Below are 23,241 nucleotides of genomic sequence, written 5' to 3'. Positions count from 1 at the left end.
GACACAGTTTACTCATAGAAGCAAACGTATTTTGTATTCACGAGCCTCCCCTTAGCCAATAAGGATGCTTCAGTTGCTCAGTACTACCAATCTGCCGAGTGAGGACACTTCACATGTTCTGATTATAACATAATTATTTTTCTCTCTTAAGATAAAAATTTTATATGAAAATTAGAGAACAAATTCAGAGAAAATTGAAGAGCTTCTCCTTGCCCTTCCCTTCCACGCCATAGGAACACAGGTGCAATGAAAAATGGAGGAAAGATTGCAGTGCTATCCACTATGCTGATCTGACTCAAACTACACTTGCCACTTAATGAGGCAACGGGCAGAAGCAGTCTTCAATCCAAAAAGTAGAGCAGAGTATGTGCAGATGCTAATAGTACAGGATGAAAGACACTCACTTTTTCTTTCTAAGATGCTCTTCCGATAGCTAGCATCTGGTTCATGCTCAAGTAACAGCCCGTTTATCAGGCTGCTCATGCTACACAACATCCAAATGCTGCCACCCAGAGCAAGATGGTGGTCAGTTGATAAAACAGCCCCCACTGGCTGCACGCGGTGCCCTCATTCCGCTGTGTCATCCCATGCAAATTCCTCTCGGTTCCTCACTTGGTGAGTTATTCCAACCAAGACGGAAGTGCCAAGTGCACGGCTCTGACCAGCTGCATGGTTCTGCTACCTTCTCACATCTGCAATCAGTATATGCTTGGGAGGAGCAGCTCATTTCATGGAAGTTACAGCAAAATATAATGGGGGAGCTATATCTCCTGCTGAAACCAAATCCAATACATATTCTGAATTTCTTATCTGGTTATTTGCTTTATGCATGCCCCAGATGCACTCCAAAAGAGTGCATCTTAAGGCTGCTGATAAATCATTCTAAAACCAAAACCATTTTAGTAAAGCTGTGAAACTCCAAGGGCAAGGGCGGGACTGAAGCATGCTACCTACCTGATAGCTCCGAAAGGTTTGATCAAGGCTACATGTTAGGAATTACAGATAATTTGAAGGACAGTGAGTTATACCTTGGAACTGATAAAATTTCAAGGAACCGCCCTAATTGTTAAGGTGATTTTTATTGCCTATATCAGTTTCTTCTCTTAGATAATATATTATTAATTTTACTTATGTGCTTACCTATTAGAAAACTCACTATTGGTAAAGAAAATAAATAATACATTTCAGTTGGATCTTTTTGGCAGATACTTGGAGGATCTGAAGTAAAAACCAAAAATAAAACTAGCATTATGAATAAGACCTTCTGTTTTCTAACACTCTATGTAACAGCATTAACTAGAGTTTGAAGACCTAATTTCCAGTTAATGGGGGAACAGGAGGTTTTTAGTTCAAGATTTTCTTTTAGTCATGGCACCATGTACTTCACTTGCATCAAGAAAAAAAACTCAGGTATCCTTCCTTATTTTGGCCAACCCTTGAGACCCTCTTTTGAAATCATGCATGCTAAAGACACTGCCCATCAAATACCCAGAACAAGAGTTTACACACATGGATATACATGCACATCAGACTTCAACTTCAATGCAGAGTGATATGAATCACGTTACTCAAAACAAAATGATAAAACTAGAGATTTTTCAACCAGAAGTACTCAAACTCAGAGTTGCAAAAAAAAAAAAAAAAAAAAATTCAAAACTTAAAGTCTCTACGGTTAAAACAAGACTGTGAGGACTACCAGACTAGAGCAAACAAGCCACGACACAACTGAAATTCTGGATCAACGGTTGGACACAGTTGGTTACCTTAAGAGAATGTACCACGGGTTCAGGCTGCTGAGAAGGTGTGGTATGTCCACTGAAGCTAGCTGGAGAGTTGGGTGGACTGTTACTCCCATCAGCCCCAGATGACAACCTAAAAGAACCCTTAGTAGAAAATCAACAACTTTGTTATTAAAACAAAAGTCGTCTAATAACTGCATAGATGTCATTCAGTATTCAATTTCACTGCCAAATGAGAATCAGTTACGTTTTTTTCTAGCCTGCCCTAAGACGCTCTCAACCTGTTAATTGGAATACGCTTGCTGCTTGACCAGCAAGAACACTTAAGCAAGAGCCATTGCTATGCATGTCCAGATGTCATTCCTGATTTGCCAAAGAGAACAATGCCCCCTCAGGAATGCCCATTAAGAACATTTCAAGAATGATTTTTAAAACTTAAAGATACTCAAGAGTAGGGAATTTTCGAGATACTCAGCAGCTGAGTTAAACATGCTCACTCAGCAAGACAAATGGTATATTCCATATGTCTCAGGAAATATGCACACATTTCATTCTTGCATTGGAGAAATGGTATGTCTTATAAAACCCTTCTTGGAGGCAAAGACCTAAAGCGGAGCATTTTCCAAAGAGATTTACCCAAACTCAGCATTTGCTTTAAGGTAGAATTATTTTTTGTTTAAAAAAAAACAAAAAACTATGGCCACAAATTACATATTTGTACTTATGAGACTCTTTGACTTCATTGCTGAAAAATCAGCACTCGGGCAAGATTAACTTGGTCTATGAGAATCCTTGCCACCCATACAGGTACTGGGAAAAAGTAAAACTTCAATTATGTCCTCTCCTAGAAAAAGCAGCCAAATGGGAATTTCCTGAACCTGTTCTAATGGAGATCATGATACTCAAAGGGCCTGAGAGAATTTAATTTCTGCCCAGCAAATCTACAGATTTTCTTCATGCCTAACAGATTAATAACTGCTCCATTTCCCTTGATCTTATGACTCTAATACCCTGAGAAGGAGCCACTGAGGGTAGCTTCATAAAGGGAAAACACAACTGTGCTTAGGGACATTTATTTTCCAGCACCTACAGAAGAGCTTCTGTGTTGTGCATTTTAGGGATGGGAAGGGAGGATCTGAGAGCAACAACAGGTACAAGTATGGGTTTTATGCAGACCATATTCTTTGTAAAGAAGTTGACAACTTCCATTGATTTTCACAAAGATGGTCATTTTTGCAGTTTGGAGAATCTTCCCCCTTCCCTTGCCACTTCCTTCTTCCTACGTCCTTAAAGGCTATCCTTGCCACATCACAAGCCAACTAGAGCCATGTTCTTTTCCTTACTCAAAGAAATATGCAATCAAATTGGGAGCTGCCCCCATCCCTGGGAACTAACCACCAGGGAGAGGAAGCTGTGGAATAGGACATTTAGCAGACCTCTCCAGCCTCCAGCTCTGTCCTCCACTGCTACTAATGATTATGTTAATAGCAGGTGGTGACATAGGAAAGCCAATTATGATAGTCCCAACACCTTCTGGGGGGGGGGGGAGAATGTCTATGTGTCCCTGTATTTGTAATTCAGATCAAATCAGACATAATAGTGCCTGAAACAAATAATAGAAGGAAACTTATTAGAAGTTTTAAGGTGGTAAAGGGGCCCACCATTCCCCCCAACATCACCACCAAATTTTGGACACCCTTTTCCTGTATAGAGATGAAATGTTTCCAAAATGAAGGAGTTCTGAAGGAAGCTCTTCTCTGAAGAGCTCTGGTTCCCTACTATTCTCTTTCCCTATCTGCTTCAAACTTCTCATTTAGGACCCACCAATGCAATGCAGGTGGCCCTCTGGTTGCTAATCTCACTGAGCAGGCCATAATTTTCAGCTATCCCTCCTTCCAGCCCTTCCTGTCCAACCTTCTGCTGCCCAGCACTTCTGTTTCAACTGTCCCCTTCCCAGAGCTGGCAAAATGGTAGGCATATCAATTCTAGCATGCTTTTGCTTGGGTGTGGGGCCTTTGATCTTTTGGGAGCATTAGATTTGAAAGAATGTCTAAAATCAATGATAACTGGTTTCCCTAAACCAAATCCTTTGGGCACACTAGCATTGTTAAAACATAAGGAGAGTCCTGTTCTTCCCTTAAACACTATTTTTTGAAATAATAACAATGGCTAAAGTTGGAACTGCCCAGTGGAGAAAACTCATTCAGGGATTAAAGTTCCCCTTCAAGTCTCCTTCTGTGCCAAGGACTAGTTATCACTGGAAAGATCATTGTTCATATTTTATGTGGTTTTTGGTAAAGTCACGAAGGTAAGCAAATGCCTGGTAAAGTTGTATACCAACAGGTGCTCCGTCCTTTTCTAGATTATAACACAATCAAGCACTTCATTCAATCACATCCCATTTAATTACTCTAAAATAAAAGGCCATGTATCTTTGTGACCAATATTTGAAGAATTATCTAGGTTCAATCAATATCCCCTCTTAGTTGACGAATACATTTTCATATAACTGTTTTAAAAATATATGCTGAGTGGAATGCTAGTGAAACAACTGATTTCAAACAGTCCCTTGGAATTTATTACAATAACGTTAAGCCTGTTTGTTGAAATTGTGACTTGGCTGCCTCAAGGAGACAGGGAATTTAAAAAGAAGAAAATCTTAATAAAACTGGAAATATGATTCCCAGCTTCCAGGTTGTTTTCCAACGACACGTAATCGCATAGTGCATGCACCACCTCTTGGGTCAGTGAGCACTTTTAAAAGGCGAGGAATAATTTTCTGGGCTGGTCTACAGACAATTCATTTACATGGCCAGGGATCTTTTTAAAACTTCTTTTCCTGAAAGGTGCATGGTACCTTTGTTCTCCAGTTGCTTGAGGTTACTCAACTTTCAACCCCAAGTTCAGGAAACAAAACAAAACAAAAAAAGCAAACCAACACTGACGCTGATCGTTTAGGAGATGAAAGACTCGACTCCCAGCTTCCCTCCCCAGAACAGACACACACAGCAAATTTCTTTCATGTGTACAGATTTGCTCTCTACCCCCCAGTGTCACTTTTCCTCTAGCAACAAAAGCCATCTGTATGCACAAGCAAATGCAGCAGCTGACCCATCTTCACTCACCGGGAGAGTGGGCAGGCATCGTCCTATTCCTCGGCACCCTTGCCACCACTGCAAGACCCGCCGGGCTCTGGGCCCCCAGCCTTTCTCCATATTTGAGCTGTTTCTAGTTGGAGGTTGCCTTCTATTCTGGGTGGCCTTATATTTGGAACAATATAGTACAATCACTCAGAAAAATACTCTTTCCCAAGACTCAAGAAAGCAGATAGAACAAGAAGCTTAATGAAATGAACCACAATGACCACAATGGCAAGCTGTAACATGCACCTCGAATTAGGGGGAAAAAAATAAAGTAAAACCGAAGTCCTGTCTATTAGAGCTAATAATGATTTTTTTAAAAAAGCTTTTGACTAATTAAGTTATTGAAAAGTGATAGGTGATAATGCCAAACTTCCAGAAAAAACTGAAGCTACTTAGACAACTTTGTTCATTTGGTTTTACTTGTGAGAAACAGAGAAGTAACCGTTAAGTCTTCTTTGTATTTAATATTATTCAAAATGCAATTGGAAGCATGACGCTCCTTTGTTAAGAAACAAAAGGTGGGTAGATATGTTCACCAACATTTAGAAAAGCTGACACTGTATCAGATTCTCAGCAACATTTGTGCACATTGAAGACTGTATAATGAGCTAAGAGGCCATCGCTGCATTAAAATAGCTGTTTTACATGGGCTGTATACATCATTATCAAAATATCTATTAATCAGTTACTCTCCAAATTTCTACACTTGTTAGAACTAGAGATACCAGATAAATAAAAATTTTTGGTTTTTTTCTATGGCTAAATAGCATAATTCTATTAAAAGTATCAGAAGAAAACACTTTCCTCTCCCTGACAACTTATACTAAGACCCTTATCTAAGTGTGCCCATCTTAATAAGAATTTTTTTTAAATATAGAAAATTCACCAAATAGTACCCAAATTCTTTTAATTTTAGGAGGGTGAAAAATGACCACATAACTCTTCAGTTCCCACTGATCTCTTTTTGTAGAAGTATTTCTACAGAAATACTTCTGCATTTCTTTTTGTATGTAAAGAAGGATTTCTTTTTGTATGCTGTGTTGTGAATAGCACTGTCCTAATTTACACTCTTCTCCAACGTTTGGAGGCTGAACAATGAAAAAAGAGTAATGATGACCACAGCTGGTACTCGCAAATCTCTCTTCTGAATCTATGGAAACAGTAGAACCTATTAAATAAGTCAGCCACACATATTCCTCACATGTAACAGAGCAAATTATATATTTAGACTATGATGATCATTTCATTGTTAGCAACACGGATTTGAACATGGCTCTTTAAGTGATCTTCTCATGTTGTCAGTATCTAATTTCTTCCCATCACAAGAATTCTATCCAATAATTTATAATGTGGTTTACAGCTTAAAATCTACCTTTCAACCATAGTTCTATTTCTGAGATAATCATTAAAAAGTACCGTTTTTTGTTTTTTTTTTGTTTTGTTTTTTTTTACAAATGAGGCCTATCTTCCAGATTTGCTTCCCTTCATTACTTAAACATCTTAAACATCTCTCAGATTTTACATTTCCGATTCAATGACTGAGTAAGACATACAGGGGTTCCTACTTCCCTTTTCCTTAATGTGTAGTAAGATTGAATCTCAATGCCTCTCCAATGTAACAAGCTCATTATCATAACCATAAAATCTAACATCTATAACTATTTAGAAGCCTGCTGGAAGGAGCAGCCCTTTAGCTATAGTATTTCCCCACTTTTGTAAAGTAGATACAACACGACATAATAGCTGTGCCTTTCAGCATCTTGTAAACGGTTCTTTTAAAACATTATATATAGATTGCATAGTATTATTAATTTCACAAGAGGAGGCAGTATATATGGGCCAGATTTTCATGGAAGAATAAACTACTTAATGGTATAGCCATTTTAATTTTAAAGGGAAAGATACTCTTTGAGTGAGGTCTGTTGACTTTCTACTCATGCTGGCAACTTTAAAAACAGAACTCCAGGTCATGCAAAAATGTATTGTGGACTGGCCATCAATTTGACCTTCGAGTACATTAAATGGTATATATGTACTAATGAAAGCTTAGCTCTCTCTTAGCTCTACAATGGTCAACACAGTATTTTCTAAAGGCTATCTCATAAAACATAATAAGGCTCACTAACTCTATAGGTAGAATTGTTTTTGGCAACTTCAGAGCTTGAAGCAGGGAAGCCCAGATTCTGGCTATCAACCAGGAGAACAACCTCAAACCTTAAAAAAGTTCCTTTCTATTTTTTGAGGAGGTCTATTTTTGCTTGGTTTTGTTTTCTGCAGTTTTCCAAAATTCCAAATTTATAAAGAATGCCTGAATGACGCTACTATTCCCCTAGATGTCTGTGTACTCGTCAGCCACTTTGTATCCAGATACATAGCATACCCAAAAATTGATTTAGGTATCAGGAGGACCACTCTAAATGCTAATAGCAAAGTAATGCTCTGCATCAAGACTGAATAGGAGGTAAATTACAGATTACTTACTATGTGGTAAGTACTCATTATAGAGATCATGAAATATAATGCTGTAAGCAAACACCCTAGATCAAGACACAAAAATATCCCTTACTATCACTGAAGAAGATAAAATGTATTGGTACTGTTATGCCTCTTATCACATGATATCTAGAAGATGTTTTTCTAAGAAAATTGGAACTTGAGATATTTTCTAGTATTGTCCTTACAATACAGACTTCTCCTCAGAATTAAGGGAACAAAAGCGGCTACTCAGTTTTTAAAAGATCATCTAAACAATAAGAATATATATTAATTATGGTCTCATTGGATAAAATTATTATAATTCATAACAGTAGTTTTAAGAGAACCTACAAGAGGAAGTAATTGTGATTAAGTTGTCTTCTTGCTATTTTGTGGTTACATTTCTTTTATTGTTATTTTAGTTGACATTCTGGAAGCTTCCATTCTTTGACCTTCCAGAAGTATATATTAAAAGTCTTTAACACAAAAAATGTGTTTTTATATTTTATCATATAAAATACAGGCTTCCCACTTAGATATAAATCAGATGTAATACATTTGTAACAAATTTTGGAGCCCAGCCCTCTTATCTTTTATAGGAAGCCAACTATGGAAAGCTAAAGATTGATCGGCTAAAGTGGTTTCCTGTTAGTTAAAGATGTTCAATTTTTAATAAGGTCTGAAGCTAGGTCAAACTACCATATGGTGTATCAGAATGCATACCTCGTTGAGGACGGAGGATGAATTTTCTTTCCTTCTTATGGGACAAAGAATGATGCTTTGCTTCATTTCATCAGGAAAGTACTTTGTTCAGTTTGACCAGTCTTCATTCTGACATACTTTTTATGAAACTGCACTAGCACACAAACAGAAGCTTTAGAGGTTACCCTGACAGATCTTTTCCAAAAGATTCCTGTGAATGAGCATAGAAATTCTGAGACCCTCTGCTCTAATACAGGACAGTTAGTTGGCTGTATTCAAAGTGTATTTTTATTTTTTTAAATGATTTTATTTATTTATTTGATAGACACAGATCACCAGTAGGCGGGGGGGGGGGGTGGAGAAAGCAGGCTTCCCGCTGAGCGGAGAGCCTGATATGAGGCTTGATCCCAGGACCCTGAGATCATGACCTGAGCAGAAGGCAGAGGCTTTAACCCACTGAGCCACCCACGTGCCCAGAAAAGTGTATTTTTAAAATTGAAATGAACTAATGAAAGGAGAATTTTCAATACCAATTTAGAATAGTAAGCAGTTTCTAGATCTATGGCTATTCATTTATTCACATAAATATTTACTAAGCAGCTGCCAAGGTAACATCCCATGCTATGCCAGGTAGATATCTAATCCAGTAACTTTTTGTGTAAGAAAAAACAAAAACAAAACAAAAAACAGCACAGTAAGTTCAAGTCATTGAATTTAGAGGTCATACTGCCTGGGCTCGGAATCTTGGCCAGACCCTGAGCCTCAGTTTCCCCATCCATAAAGTGTGGGTACTTATGATACAAGGGTGCTTCACTCGATGAGGCTACTTATATGAAAAGAGCTCTTAAAATGGCGTCTGGCTCACATCAAATGCTCTGCAGCAATTTGTTGTCCTTATGAATGTGTTTGCTTTGCTTATCAATACATTTTATAATTTATATGTCAATCTACTTTCATATGTTCATTATCCAGAGTAGTTCTCAACCTGAGGTAAGCTGGCCCTCCAATGGGGACATCTGGCAAAAATTCAGACATTTACTGGCTGTTAAAATTGGGCAGTTTCTGTGGGGCATTTATGGGTTGAGGCCAAGGACGCTGCTGAATGCCTGACAATGCCCAGGTTGGCCCCCATGACAAAGAATTATCCAGCCTCAAAGGTCAACAGTGCTCAAGTGGAGGAAGTCCGATTTAGAGAAGGAGAACTGCACTGGAAAACAGCAAAGCCACATTTCTGGCAACAGCTTCATAGATTCTGCAGATGAGGGTAAGTGTCCCCCCCGCCCCCCGATTTGGTGATTGGGATGATTTTAAAGGAAACTCTCTCAGCTTCAGCCCTCAAGTGGTCTAAGTATATAGACATCTCCCTTCCCACCCCAAATAGGAAATTACTCTAACAGAAGGGAAAGAATTAAAAACACCCCAAACATCCTACTGTTAACAACGCTAGCAGAAACACAATACAAATGGGCAGCACAGGGCAGGGGTCCAAAGAATGAAGAGCTCTCTGAGAGGAGACCGAGAGCATGCTGCAAGCACCTTAAGCATCGAGACACCAATCCCACAGAGAATTAAATTGGCAGAAGGTGCTTTTCTGGAAATGATGAAAAGAAATAAAGCTTCCTTAGCAATATGGCAGGTGGAAATCTGGCACTCAATTTTAAGCAGTCACACTAGGAAAGAAAACAATTGCCAGCAAATAGAAACGAGGGCCCTGACCCATGAAACAACATCCCGGGGCAGATGAGAGCATCCTGTGAGGGAAATCAGAGAGAAATCCCTACCCGACCAGCGACTACTCTCTCCTTCACTTGTGGCTCAGGGTTGTATTTGGTCTATGGGTCTGCCTCCTCAACAGCTGGATGACTTCCTGAGGGTGTGTCTGAGTCCCCAGAATACTCAACCACTGAGCTCCTGCTACCTGTTAGGACTCTCCTAAATGCTGTCATTTAAAATATTCTTCAAACGGGGTGCCTGGGTGGCTCAGTGGGTTAAAGCCTCTGCCTTCGGCTCAGGTCATGATCTCAGGGTCCTGGGATTGAGTCCCACATCAGGCTCTCTGCTCAGCAGGGAGCCTGCTTCCCTTCCCTCTCTGCCTGCCTCTCTGCCTACTTGTGATGTCTCTCTGTCAAATAAATAAATAAAATCTTTAAAAATAATACTCTTCAAACTACTACATGTTAATATCTATTAAGACACTAACTGTTGGCCTAGTGTTCTCAATAATTTAATAATTTATGCTCCATAATTTTTGTGTGGGGGTCCTAGAGATCTTCTGTTCTGTGCACCCACTGCTTAGTTCCTGGGCTACAAAGAGATCCTGGTGAGGATCTGGTTGTCTGAAATGGCCCCAGATTTGGGCCAGGGGTGGGGAGTCATGGGGGCGATTGGAATAAGAGTGTGTTAATATTAATAACTGATACAGATGAACCGGTGTATACCTGCTTAAGGTCAGTTCTGTACTCATTTGACTTTCTCCATTTGAGGCATCTAACTGTGGCCCCAAGAGTTACAAGTCTGAATCTAGAATCATAACCCAAGGATTTTGAAACTTAGAATTTTACAAAGTCTCCAAAAGAATTTGTGGAGAATTACCGACCATTCACTTTGGAATACAATAGGAGTTAGGAGTCATGCTATAAATGAAATGCGATAGAGCTCCAGAGAAATACAGTTGTCAAGAGAACAATCTATTTCCTGTTCTTTCTTCCATTTGAGTTTGGGTTCAGTGATACTTTTTTGGATCTCATGCTTTTTTTTTTTTAAAGATTTTATTTATTCATTTGACAGAGATCACAAGTAGGCAGAGAGGCAGGCAGAGAGAGAGGGGAAAGCAGGCTCTCCACTGAGCAGAGAGCCTGATGCGGGGCTAGATCCCAGGACCCTGAGATCATGACCTGAGCCGAAGGCAGAGGCTTAACCCACTGAGCCACCCAGGTGCCCCTCTCATGCTTTTCTTGATACCATATCAGTACCATCCAGAATGTCACTCTCTCGATTCTGGTTCCCATTCATTCATATTCATATTCTCTCTCCGTCTCTGATCCTGGAATAGGTTATCTTAAAAACTTGCTTCAATCCTGGCTTTGCTGATGCATAAGTAATGATCATGAGAACTTTACTTTCATTGTTTAACAGATGCATATCATTACTCTGACCACTCACCTTAAGGTAACTGATAAGAATCTGGATCACAGCTCAATTTTAAGCCCTGTCACATTTAACAGTAAGATTTCATGTATCTTGGAGCTCCTTGAGGTCACTGTACTTGACTTTTATTATCTTTGAAATTGTGATCACTAGTACACCCTATCTGTACATAAGAGTTGTTCAGTAAACTCTATTACTGGATGGTCAAAATCTAGATGTGAGATTGTGGCTTTTCCTTGATCATCTCAAGAACAGTTGTGTCAATGCTTTCCTTGTGTGTCTATACATTTGGTCATTAGAAGCCACTCAACTACTTGCCAAGTAAGTAAAGCACACCTCTAGAGTACTAATGTGGCCCAAATCAAGAAGGGAAACTCCATGTCTTTGATGGTTGAGATTTTGGCAAGTTAAACTCTGACTAAATTCCCATTCTTTTTTTTTTTTTTAATTTTTTTTTTTAAGATTTTATTTATTTATTTGACAGAGAGAAATCACAAGTAGACGGAGAGGCAGGCAGAGAGAGAGAAAGAGGGAAGCAGGCTCCCTGCTGAGCAGAGAGCCCGATACGGGACTCGATCCCAGGACCCTGAGATCATGACCTGAGCCGAAGGCAGCGGCTTAACCCACTGAGCCACCCAGGCGCCCTCCCATTCCTTTTTTTGTTTTCATTACCTAATTACTCATATTTGAGCAAAATAAATTCATCCTGAAAATCTTCAATCACTTCTATTTCTAAAGCTATAGTAAAGCTCAAATATGTTAAAATAGCAACTGAAAAGATCACTGGGGTTGGTTAGCAGACCAAAAGTAGAAAGAGACTTAGACTAGGGCATCCAAAGTATATGCTGGTTCTCATCAAAATCATTATGTGATGCCAAACATTAAGTGGTGAAAATAAAGTAATATCAAAAGAGATATTATTCTCAACTTCACTAAGTCCAGGCCAATCTGTAAGAATCCAGGTGTTCCCAGCCAGAGAAACTGGAAGATAATATTTATTCACTCATTTTCATTTCTTATGCCAAATAATGGCTAAGATTGAGGTCCATAGAGTCACAGAAGAGACTCAAAGAACCTAAAATTTTAGACATTTTACCTGTTCAGGGAAACAGAAGTCATTCAGAAGGATGTAAGGGGCAGAGTAGCAAGTACTGAGGCTGACATGAAAGGCAAGAGTCTGACTGTGGAGAACTTTCTACAATACGTGGAGGATTCTGTGCTAAGGCATGAGCTGTGATAAGACCCAGTTCATGTTTTAGAGACCCCTCTAGTAATAACGTGGAGAATGATCTAGATGGGGCAAGTCTAGCTGGGATAAAGTCCAATTAGGAGATTATCAAAGAAATCCAAATGAAAAGTGATCACTCTCTGCTCACCAGACAACAACAGAAGGAATGAAAGGATAATACTGATGGACTATAGGGCAGGACCCTGTGAGCCTTCATGGTAATCTGAATCCAGGATGGGTCCCTGGTTTCTGGCTGGGCACTGGCTACAGGGTCATGCGGTTAACCAGGGCAGAAAATGCCCAAGCAAGTCATGTATCTAATTCCTTCATCAGATTTGAAAATCAAGATGAAAGAATTAACAATATGAAGCCCTAAAACATCTCTCTCACAGACACCCCTACAGTGGTTTTCTTCTGACAGATAAAAGAATTCGCAAAATCTTTAAACGGATTGTAACTTCATGCCATGATGAAAATATCCCATCAAATAATACTGTGTTCTTGGGAGAACAACAAAGTAATTTTGAGATACCTGAGACTCCAGGTGAAACTTGCAGATATAGAAATACAGTTTCAAACATAAAATAAACTAAATGAAAGTAATTACAGAGATTAACACAATGTCTTTTTACAAGAATTAGAGAAGGCAAATTCCAGAAGAAAAGAATCCATATCTTGAAAGGGCTAGGACAGCAAACACCGTGTATCTCTGTAGCCAGAATGACAGCAGACAAAGAATAACAATGAAGGCCTGATTTAAAAAAAAAAAAAAAAGCTGTTAAACAATAGGTAGGAAATGTGAACAATTATATTTATGTACTTTCTGCTTCTAGGCAATGAGTTTATATGCTTAGTTCTTGTCTTTTGTTAACCATACAATCCTCGGCGAGAAACGCTCAAATTTCTAGGGAAAAAGTGATACATTTAAATGATTTTCCAATCAGGTTGACATCAATTAAATAGTGAAGATTGATGGCATTTTTGTTGAGAAAAACATATCTGAAGACTTTTAGAGTTATAAGAATGGGGGTTGAGGATGCAGGAGTAGGACCCAGAGTCAGGACCTGCAGCTGAATGGCCAGTGTAGATGCCCAAAGCAAAAAAGGAACTCGGGTTAACACTGCATTTGGCTTGCTGAACAGAGTTGACTAATGCTGGTGTTACATCCCTCAGCACTCTCCAGAGCGCAGTGGTAGACGTGCTCAGAGCTTGAGCCCCAGGGACTAAATGACTATTTAAGAGATATACTTGTTGAGTTGACTAAGAACTGTTACTCTGTGAGGTGGCGTTGGCTGCCCTGGCTTTAGCAAAAGGAAGTCTTCTTTTTCCTCTTTTGCTACGGGCTCCTGCACAAAATGGGAAGGTCAAGATAAGAGAACGGTAGCACCAGTTTCATCCCAGGGCAGCCACTAGAATGAGTACTTCTACCCCTAACCAGCACAGAATACAGTTCCATCTGTGCCATTTCTTGGAGGCTCCATCTTGGGAGGATTCAAAGTGGTTTTAAGTGTGAAGGCTCACAGGAACAGAAGCAGCCGAAATGAATGTCGTGTAGCCTCTGCACATGAAGTGGAAATGAAATCTCTACCCGGGAGCGATGAACACCCTCCTCTGCCACCCCTAGTTAGAACATCATCGGGGCACAAAAGGAAGCATCTTGAAAGCATGAGCTCTCTTTTCACAACCAACCCTTACCAGGAAGGAAGGAAGAGACAAACAGGCTTATGTGTGTCCTACCTCATAATGTAAATAACTTATGATGAAAAACAAGAGTTTTGGATTCAAACTATAAATGCTCATTGGAGTCAATAATATACAGAAAGGTGAGTCAAGGACTCATCAGAAAGTTTTAAAATAAAGGGTAAAATCACTTTGCAGAATGAGTACACAAATCATCTGTAATTCTGGGAGATTAAAGAAGTTGAATGATCTTCTCCTTCCAATCTGGACTGTACTTTTTTCTGCCCTATCTTTACATTTTAGAGTGTCCCAGGGCACAGTTCACAAACCTTTTTCCCCCTCAACATTCATTCAAGAAGAAGTTCTAATTCAGTCCCACAGCCACGTATTCTTGCAAATTTGTATGTCCAGCCCTGACCTCTCCCTGACTTTCACCTCTATATCTGACTCTGCAGGTGACATCTCCTCATAGATGTCTGCCTCAGATGTACCATGTCCAACACAGAACTTGACTCCCCTGTACCTCCTAATCTGTCCCCCTTCCAGGATTCCCCATCTCCATAAAGAACACCACCAATCATAAAAAATTACTTAGATAAAAACCCAAGGAGTCATTCTTGATTCATCCCAGGGCTGCCACACTGGACCAACCCTGGGCTGTCACTTGCTGTCCAGCCTATGTAAACGGTTCCTCCTGGGGTTGTCAGTCCTCAAACTATGAAGCCACATGCAACCTCTTTCCCTTATAGTCCAGATCCAGTCTATCATGGAGCACTCTCAACTCTACTTTGATAAATCCTCTAACTCCAACACTTCTTCATCATCTCCATGCTACCACTTAGTACAAGCTACCACCTCCCTCTCAGGCTACCGATCTAGCTCCCTAACGTGTGTCCCTATGCCCTCCCCAACCTGCCTTTAACTTCTTCAGTCTGCATTCCTAGTGACCTTCTGGTAATGTAACTAGATGTATCACACCCATGCTCCATTCCTCCAGTGGCTTTCTAGGAACTAAGACCCAAACCCAAACACTTGATTTTGGTCAACAAAATCCACAGGGTCTCTTACCTGCTTGTCTTTGATCTTCCCACCTCACCTCCTGTTATTCTCCGTCTCACACACTCTGTTCCAGCCACACTAACTTTCTTGTGCTTGTTTCCTCACATATGCCTAGTTCACTGCCACTGAAAGCCTTTGCCCTTGCTGTTCTCACTTCTGTGACACGCTCCCTTACTCCTTCCGACCCCTCCTGATGTCACTACCTCAGAGAGGCTTCTTCCAACTCCACGCAAAATACCCTCTCACTCCAATCACTTACCAGTTCTGTACCCTGCTTTTGTTTCCTTCAAAGTCATTATTACTTCCAGGGACGCCTGGGTGGCGCAGTTGGTTAAACGACTGCCTCCGGCTCAGGGCGTGATCCTGGAGTCCCAGGATCGAGTCCCACATCAGGCTCCCAGCTCCATGGGGAGTCTGCTTTGCTCTCTGACCTTCTCCTCGCTCATTCTCTCTCTCACTGTCTCTCTCTCTCAAATAAATAAAATAAAATCTTTAAAAAAAAAAAAAGTCTGTCAAAGTCATTATTACTTCCATATATAACATATTTGGCATTTTAAAAAGAATAGTCCACTAAAATGTAAGCTGCATGAATTCAGGACTGTATCCCCATTGTCTAAAGCATTATCTGTATGCAAGAGGTGCTCACAAAATATCTGGGGGGTCAACTATTGAAAGATCGGCCAATATAAGCCATCAGTTCTCCATGATCTACAGAAATCCTCTTCCATTTTAGTTAGGGGTTGTTGTTTTGGTTATACTAAAGAAAGCAGGGGAAGCCCACTAATCACCTATCTTTGAATGGATATCTCTGCACCGATCTAACAATAAGCATCAACATTTCTCATTCCAAATAGCAAGGTCACTGCTTTTGCCTAGTCTCCATGAGATTCTGGGGGTAAAAGACAGCATCGATAGCTGATACAGAAAGCAGTTTCCCCTCATCCCTCCATACAATCTCTGACCACAGCTAATGCCACAAACCAAGGCTGCCCGGTTAGAAATTTTCGTTTCTCCGGGAGTCTCTAGGGCCAAACTTTGGAGAACACTATCCAAGTAAAGGACCTGGCTGACCCTTAAAATGCACGGCTAAAATTTTCTGGAAAGTTTTGAAAAGTAACATCACAAAGCTTCAGTTAAGGCAATTTTTAAAAGAAATTTTTTGAAAGTTAGAATTTTTACAACAGTCTCATCCTAGAAAACAATCTGGTTAACCAGCAGTAGGTTTTCCTAAGCTAGCCAAAGTGGTTTAAAAAAAAAAAAAAAAAAAAAAAGTCTTTTGCTAGCTCTGGAGGGAAATGACCCGGAGACTAATGAGCGCCATACGCTACTCGAGGCCTGACCCTCAGCAAGTCACTTGTTCTCAATGGAGAGGCTAAAATGGAGAGTCCTATCAATTAGCTTCATGTGGCGCCTGGGAAGGGTGACTAATAGGTCTGATTGCAAGGCACTCTGAAAACATTAAGTGCTACAGAGAAGTTCCCTAATTTCCAGATGGCCATCAGTTGCCATGAAAGCAATGCGAAAGCATCTGGCTCTTTTTAAGCTCTTTTCCACCCTTTGGCTCTTCTGATGTCAATTGGTCCTGTGACAAAGACAAAAAGATGAGTGAGGATTCTTCTCACCCTTTTATAGGTCTCCTCCTGATCCATAGGAAACACCATGGAAACCCAAGCTAGCCTTTGCTCTCCTTTGTTCCTTCCAAAGTACCTTGCAGATCCCCAGGAAGAGGGACTGCATGAATGGCCAGAGGAAGGCTTTTCCTTTTTGTCCTTTTCAAGCGTAACGCAGATCATCATTAAAAAACCACAGATTTGACAAAGATCATGGGAGAAGAGAATATCAATGACCTGAAAAATACAGAAGTCACTTTATTCTTACTAGTGATCTCCTGATTTCTCATTCTATCATGTGAGGTCCTCATTTAAAGAAAAAGGGAGATTAATTGGTTTCTGACCTCCTTCCATGCCAGAAATGGCTTTCCTCATTCACAGATAGACAGGGATTTAGAATTTCACTTGTCTGTGAAGGAGTATACAGCATTTCATGTTCTTTCCAAGCTACCTGTCGTGTGGTATCTATTTTAAAGACAAGCTTGTCCATGTTATCTTTTTAGCAGTTGCTCTAAGACACATTGTGTAAGGACACAAAAACAATATAATCAATCACTCATTAAAGTACAGCTTCAATCATCAGACATATGTGTTTCAGAAAAGTACAAACTTCCTATCTGTTAGTACCACAGCAACTGTCCTGTAGGGGAGGACTTGCCTTTTCAGATCAAATGCAAGCATCTTGATCTCCAACAAATTTTCCTCCCAAAGCTAAATGGCTTGTTGGAAAGAATAGCTTGGCCTCTTCCCAACTATTCTTCTGGTTCACTCACAGCGCCTTTCAAATCCCACATGTTGATAACTGAGGGCAGGTTTGGGGATGACAGGAGAAAGAAACTTAAGCCAATGAAAATAAAAATAGTACTTATTGGGAAAAATTTTTGTATATAATAAGTTATTTATGCATAAATGAAAATTTGCATACCAATGAGGGACCAATTAAAAAAATGATATTAAGAGATACCCCAAGAAACTGACAAAGAAGTTCAGGGTAGAGTAGGAGGTCAGCAAACTACTGTTGGAGTTAAATCCACACCCTTTCATCTGTTTTATAAGTAGTTTTGTTAGAACACACCCACACCTGTTCATTTAGATATACTGTTTTCAGCTTTTTGGGTGCCACAATGGCAGACCGGAGTAGTTGAAAAACACCATATGGCTCACAACTTTGAAAATATTTACTATCTAGCCCTTTATTGAAAAGGTGCCAAGTCCTGGTTGAGGTGATAAGAACATTATGACAGGACTGGAATAGTCTGGAAATTTTTTGGAGAAGGAGGCAAATGGCTTACAAAGAAACTGTAACTAAACCAGAAGGGATAAGTGTTAAGTAGAAAAATATTCTTTCCTGACTAATCAAGTTATCTAGGTGCTAGAAATGTCCTTAAGATTAATATAAGAAGGAAATCTTCCCATGCTGAGAGAATCATTATCAGAGCAATGAAGTCTCTCACTGACTAGTAAAACAGACGGACTAACGACTCAGCTGGGTTTCTTGGCAAATTCCCAATTCAGACCCTAAGGGCGCTACACCAGAGGTTTGCTCTGGATGGTGATGGTGGAGATTGTGGTGGTGGCTGGTAGTATTTTCACCACTATCTTGCTTCAAAAAACACATTTGCCTTGCAACAGGTTTCAGCAACATGGGGAGAATGCTAGACTAGTGATAACAGATAATCTGGGCACAAACCTTGCCTTAGCCCATGAGTGAACACTCTCTGACCTGCAAAACAGAGATTATCATAGGAGCCAGGGTCAGGATGGGTCAGCATCAAGATGGCTTCCAATAGGCAGGACCTCTGCTGATACTCAGAACACGGTTCTAGGGCTTGGGACAACAACAAAACTCTAAGCTGGAATGGGCCACTCAACTAGCCCCATTTTGTGTGCTGTCTGCACCCTGAGGCTGACTCAACTATGAGGGTTACAGATTGTTGTACAGCAGCCATTTTGCTGTGGCCCAAATGGTGTGTCTCACAGGGAGAAAAGTCCATTTCAGGGTGCAGCCCCATCAGTTAAGAGCTTGCAAAAATAAAAAAATTGGACACTATCTCTTTCATGACCTACAACATCTCTCCTTGGGCCCTAAACACTTAAGATTCTGAATACTGAAGACCAACAGGATTGTTGCCTTCGCACAGAAGGAACATAAAAGATATCTAAAATTAAAAGCATAATTTAATAAGGTGATAAAGTATTAAAAATCAATGTGATAGCAGCATTGGACATTTTCTAGGCTTAAAGACCACAGTCTTACTGATTCCTAAGTAACTGTAGCATCATTTACAGCCCTGAGAAACCACCCAAAATTGAGAGCTGTCTTATGATGCTCTCATGACTGGTTCTGAAGGACTCTGTCAATATCAAGATCATGAGCAGGGTACTTGTTTTAAGTGAAAAACATTGGAGAGGCAACTGCCCTTACCTGCCCTCATGTCCTTCTTAATCCCATTCTCCAATGTCAAAGGCTCAGTGCAACTGGTTTCCTAACCAAGAGAGTCCTCTTCAATTAAATGAATGCCTGTGAGGCCACATGAGCCACCCTCTTCACAAGTGAGCATTTAGAGGGTCTTGTCTTAAATCGACCTCTCCAAAGTCCTTTTCAACTGGCAAAGAACCTGAGCTGTCATCACCAACTAGCGTATCATTTGCTGAACTTACTGACAAAAGTTCATGAGTTTTGCTGGTTAAGGACTCGTGCATTAAAATAGGAGTGGGATAGCAACAAGGAATGGAAAGTGAATGGGGCTAGTTCCAAACAAAACAACAAATATCAAAATGCAAAGCTGCTACAGCTCCCTCTTTGTCTAAAACTCTTTGTCAAAAAGATGTCAGCCAAATTCCAACTGTAGCTTCTGTTAACTTTTGGCTTTCAATGCATGCTTGCCACCCAAAAGGATAAAGACCCACACAATTCCCACACAATTCATTTGTGACTAAGTTTGCTGGAATGGTCATTTTTTTTTTTAAAGATTTTATTTATTTATTTGACAGACAAAGATCACAGTTTTTAGAGAGGCAGGCAGAGAGAGAGAGAAAGGGAAGCAGGCTCCTGCTGAGCAGAGAGCTGGATATGGGGCTCAATCCCAGGACCCAGGGATCATGACCTGAGCAGAAGGCAAAGGCTTTAACCCACTGAGCCACCCAGGCACCCCATGTCTTTTATGTGTGTGTTTTATGTTTTTCTTGTATGAGATTTCTGGACTTATGGATATTAAATCTTCTTGCCATATGAAAATGTTTCAATAAATAAATTACCTTTTCAACATAAGATACACCTGCCTTGGGTGTCAAAAACAGCTGAAATATCTTGGCTATTAAAAAGCCTCCCTTTCTTAGAGCCAGCTTTTATGTAAGTCCAGGATGGCTCCCATCTGGTCCTGGGTTTATTAGTTACTTGTTATCTGTGGAACATCAGAACTTCTGCATCGCATGTTGTTCTGATGCAAATAAGAGGCATTTTAGGTTTTGTTGTTTTTTTTTTTTTTTTTCAAAAGACAGTACCAGATTTTTTATACTACATTTGAGTCAGATTTACATTTCTTTTTGGTCCTTAAATTTCTACATGCAATCTTTCCCCTAATAAACTGCTAAGAGCAGCAGCTTGATTAATAAAACTAGCAAAATAAGTCCAAGGGTATTAAACAAGGTGGTTAGCTATCTCCTTGTTGTGCTCAATATTTTTTTCTTTTTAAAAAATATTAGGGGCGCCTAGGTGGCTCAGTGGTTAAGCCTCTGCCTTTGGCTCAGGTCATGATCTCAAGGTCCTGGGATCAGGCCCCACAAGGGGCTCTCTGCTCAGCGGGGAGCCTGCTTCCCATTCCCTTCCCCCTCTCTCTGCCTGCCTCTCTGCCTACTGTGATCTCTCTTTGTGTCAAATAAATAAATAAAATCTTTATAAAAATATTAATTCAAAAGCTGCTTCTACTCCATTAATGTAGATTATGAAAGTTAGAAAGATCTCCAAGAAGATAAAAATTCTAAAAGAGTGCTTGATATTTTTGTATCCTTGGACTAGGGCACTCCTGAAATCACAAATACCTCCGCTGAGTCAGTTTTTGGGGAGTACTGATAAACTTGAGAATAAGAAGTTCTCCCAAAGGAAAGAATGAGACCAAAGAGAGACACCTGAATGAAGAATAACAGAGTGCTCTGAAAAGGAAGGAACATTTTTTTAATAGACTGACCCTTCGCTAAAGGTAACACTTCCTCCCCTCCTCCATTTCTGGGTGTACCTCAAGAACCTGTGGGAAGGAGTATTTGTCCCAGAGGCTTTAGATCTTGAACAAGGTAGAACCCAAGCAAGAGTGGGGGGATTTTCTCAGCCCCTAGAATAAGGCCCTTCAGACTTACAACAATTGAGGGGAACCTTGTAATTTTTTTTAACTTTTTATTTTTTTAAAGATTTTATTTTATTTGACAGACAGAGATCACAAGTAGGCAGAGAGGCAGGCAGAGAGAGAGGAGGAAGGAGGCTCCCCGCTGAGCAGATAGCCTTATGCGGGGCTTGATCCCAAGACCCTGGGATCATGACCTGAGCCAAAGGCAGAGGCTTTAACCCACTGAGCCACCCAGGCGCCCCATGGGGAACCCTGTAATTTATTTCCTATGCTGTCTTCATACTGCGTCTCTACATGTTGCTTTACTTAGCTTCCTACAATTAGATCCTACCCAGTTATACAGGCTGGATGGCCCAGAGTCCGAAAGATAATCTGCAAGAGTTCCACAGGAACTGTAAAGGCAATGCAGGTCATTGTCTCACAGTGTACCCATGATGATTCCTCTTTCATGGCAACGAGAAAATCTGAGGAAAGGCCCGGTCCACTGACTGCTAGCTCTTACTTCAGATGCTTTACTGTACAGAATGAATCCAATACATCAGTTAGCCTTTGAAAAAAATATATATTTTTTCCTCTGGACATTGTTCCTTCTGTGTATCCCTTGTCTAGCAGACTTCAATTCATATGCATGTCTTGTTATTTTCCTCAGTCTATCACACCGGAAAAAAAAAAAATAATAATGTGGGTTATATCGGGTCTTTGTCATCTCTTTTTCACAGTAATTTCTTTTGGCTTATCTCCGAATTGGATTCCTGACAAGTATGTTCTATTTTAAAAATATAAAGAATACAGATGGTTTCCGTGTGAGTTACAGGTAAATAAAAGTTAAATTTTAAACATCTCCTATATTGGTATACTCTTTCGTCGTCATTTTAAAAAATTCTCTCTGAAATGTCAGGTCTCCACTTATCCTATGGAATCCTTTAAAATACTTTTGAAATGTGATTTTTAAAAAAATGTTTACATTAGTTTATGTGCTCAGGAAAGAATATTCTAAGTTCAGGTGATCTTTCATTATCATTTGTGCCAACTTTTTAAAGGTAGCTCCTTCTCATGTAACGACAGCTAATAGGTAAATAATACCTGATAAGAGGACTCATACTTTCGGGCTCTCTTTGAAACTTTGCATTCACACGCTGGATTTAAAGTCTGTCTCCGTAATGCTCACAGGATCCCAGGGAGCTGCACAGAGGAAGAGCGCTGTGCTCTCTGCTGATGACTCTTGCTCCAGCTGGACCTCCTCTGAGCTCCTCTTTCCCACTGGTAGCACCGTCTCAATCTACTGCTCGTCTCTAGCTGTGCTTGACTACAGACCCCTTCACTCTAGGAGTTGGACACAACCTTTCTTTTTCTTCCTTTCTTTCAGGGCTGAGAAGGGATGAACCTTACCAAATGAAGACAAAGACACCTTTGTTCTTGACCAGAGAGGAATACATAGGCATTTATATACTCAATCTTGTTTATATTTAAATACGTACACTCTTAGGGAAAACTAGTCCCTTTACATTCATTACGGAGGGCTTATATAAAGAATAAAAATGAACATTAAGGGACCTTAATGCACATTATCTCTCAAAATACACAAGCTAACACTACTCGGACTGGTATGTGAGCCCCTCTATACGTATATATATATATTTTTTTTTTTAAAAGATTTTATTTATTTATTTGAGAGAGAGACAGTGAGAGAGAGCACGAGCGAGGAGAAGGTCAGAGGGAGAAGCAGACTCCCCGTGGAGCTGGGAGCCTGATGCGGGACTCGATCCCGGGACTCTGGGATCATGACCTGAGCCGAAGGCAGTCGTCCAACCAACTGAGCCACCCAGGCGTCCCCCCTCTATACGTATATTAATGTGACATGAGCTGAAAGATAGACAGCCTTGACTGTTCCTTAAACAGCTATCTGATGAAATCTGATTAACTTTAGAACCCAATGAGGTAGAATAACCCACGATGACATAAATATGTCCCTGTAAATAAGAGACCCAGTATGGCATAAAGTTGTAGTTTTAAGGACTATCAAAATAAAAAGGACACGTCTATTTTGTATATACATTATACACATACATAGACTTTCTCTGGATATAGAGTCATGGATTTGTACAGCTGACCAGAACC

The 23,241-nt window shown here is 40.1% G+C and overlaps 1 protein-coding gene across 7 annotated transcripts in view; it reads right to left on the bottom strand.

Moving 5' to 3' along the window:
- CCDC85A (coiled-coil domain containing 85A) overlaps positions 1–23,241 on the bottom strand; it is a 200,230-nt gene that overhangs the window by 7,614 nt on the left and 169,375 nt on the right. For 2 of the 7 annotated variants that reach the window (XM_044263997.1, XM_044263998.1), the window contains exons 4-5: positions 4,865–4,999; positions 1,764–1,883 (exon numbers count right to left, since the gene is read on the bottom strand). The exons of 2 other annotated variants lie outside the window; for them this stretch is intronic. In XM_044263997.1, coding sequence (XP_044119932.1) covers positions 1,764–1,883; positions 4,865–4,999 — 255 coding nt within the window. Of the gene's footprint in view, positions 1–1,763; positions 1,884–4,864; positions 5,000–23,241 lie in introns of those variants that run through there. 3 more of the 7 variants (XM_044263999.1, XM_044264000.1, XM_044264003.1) reach the window with 2 other exon arrangements.

Source organism: Neovison vison, chromosome 8 (assembly GCF_020171115.1).
Source record: "Neovison vison isolate M4711 chromosome 8, ASM_NN_V1, whole genome shotgun sequence".
Classification (NCBI taxonomy): domain Eukaryota; kingdom Metazoa; phylum Chordata; class Mammalia; order Carnivora; family Mustelidae; genus Neogale; species Neogale vison.
This window is presented reverse-complemented; position numbering and strand designations above follow the sequence as displayed.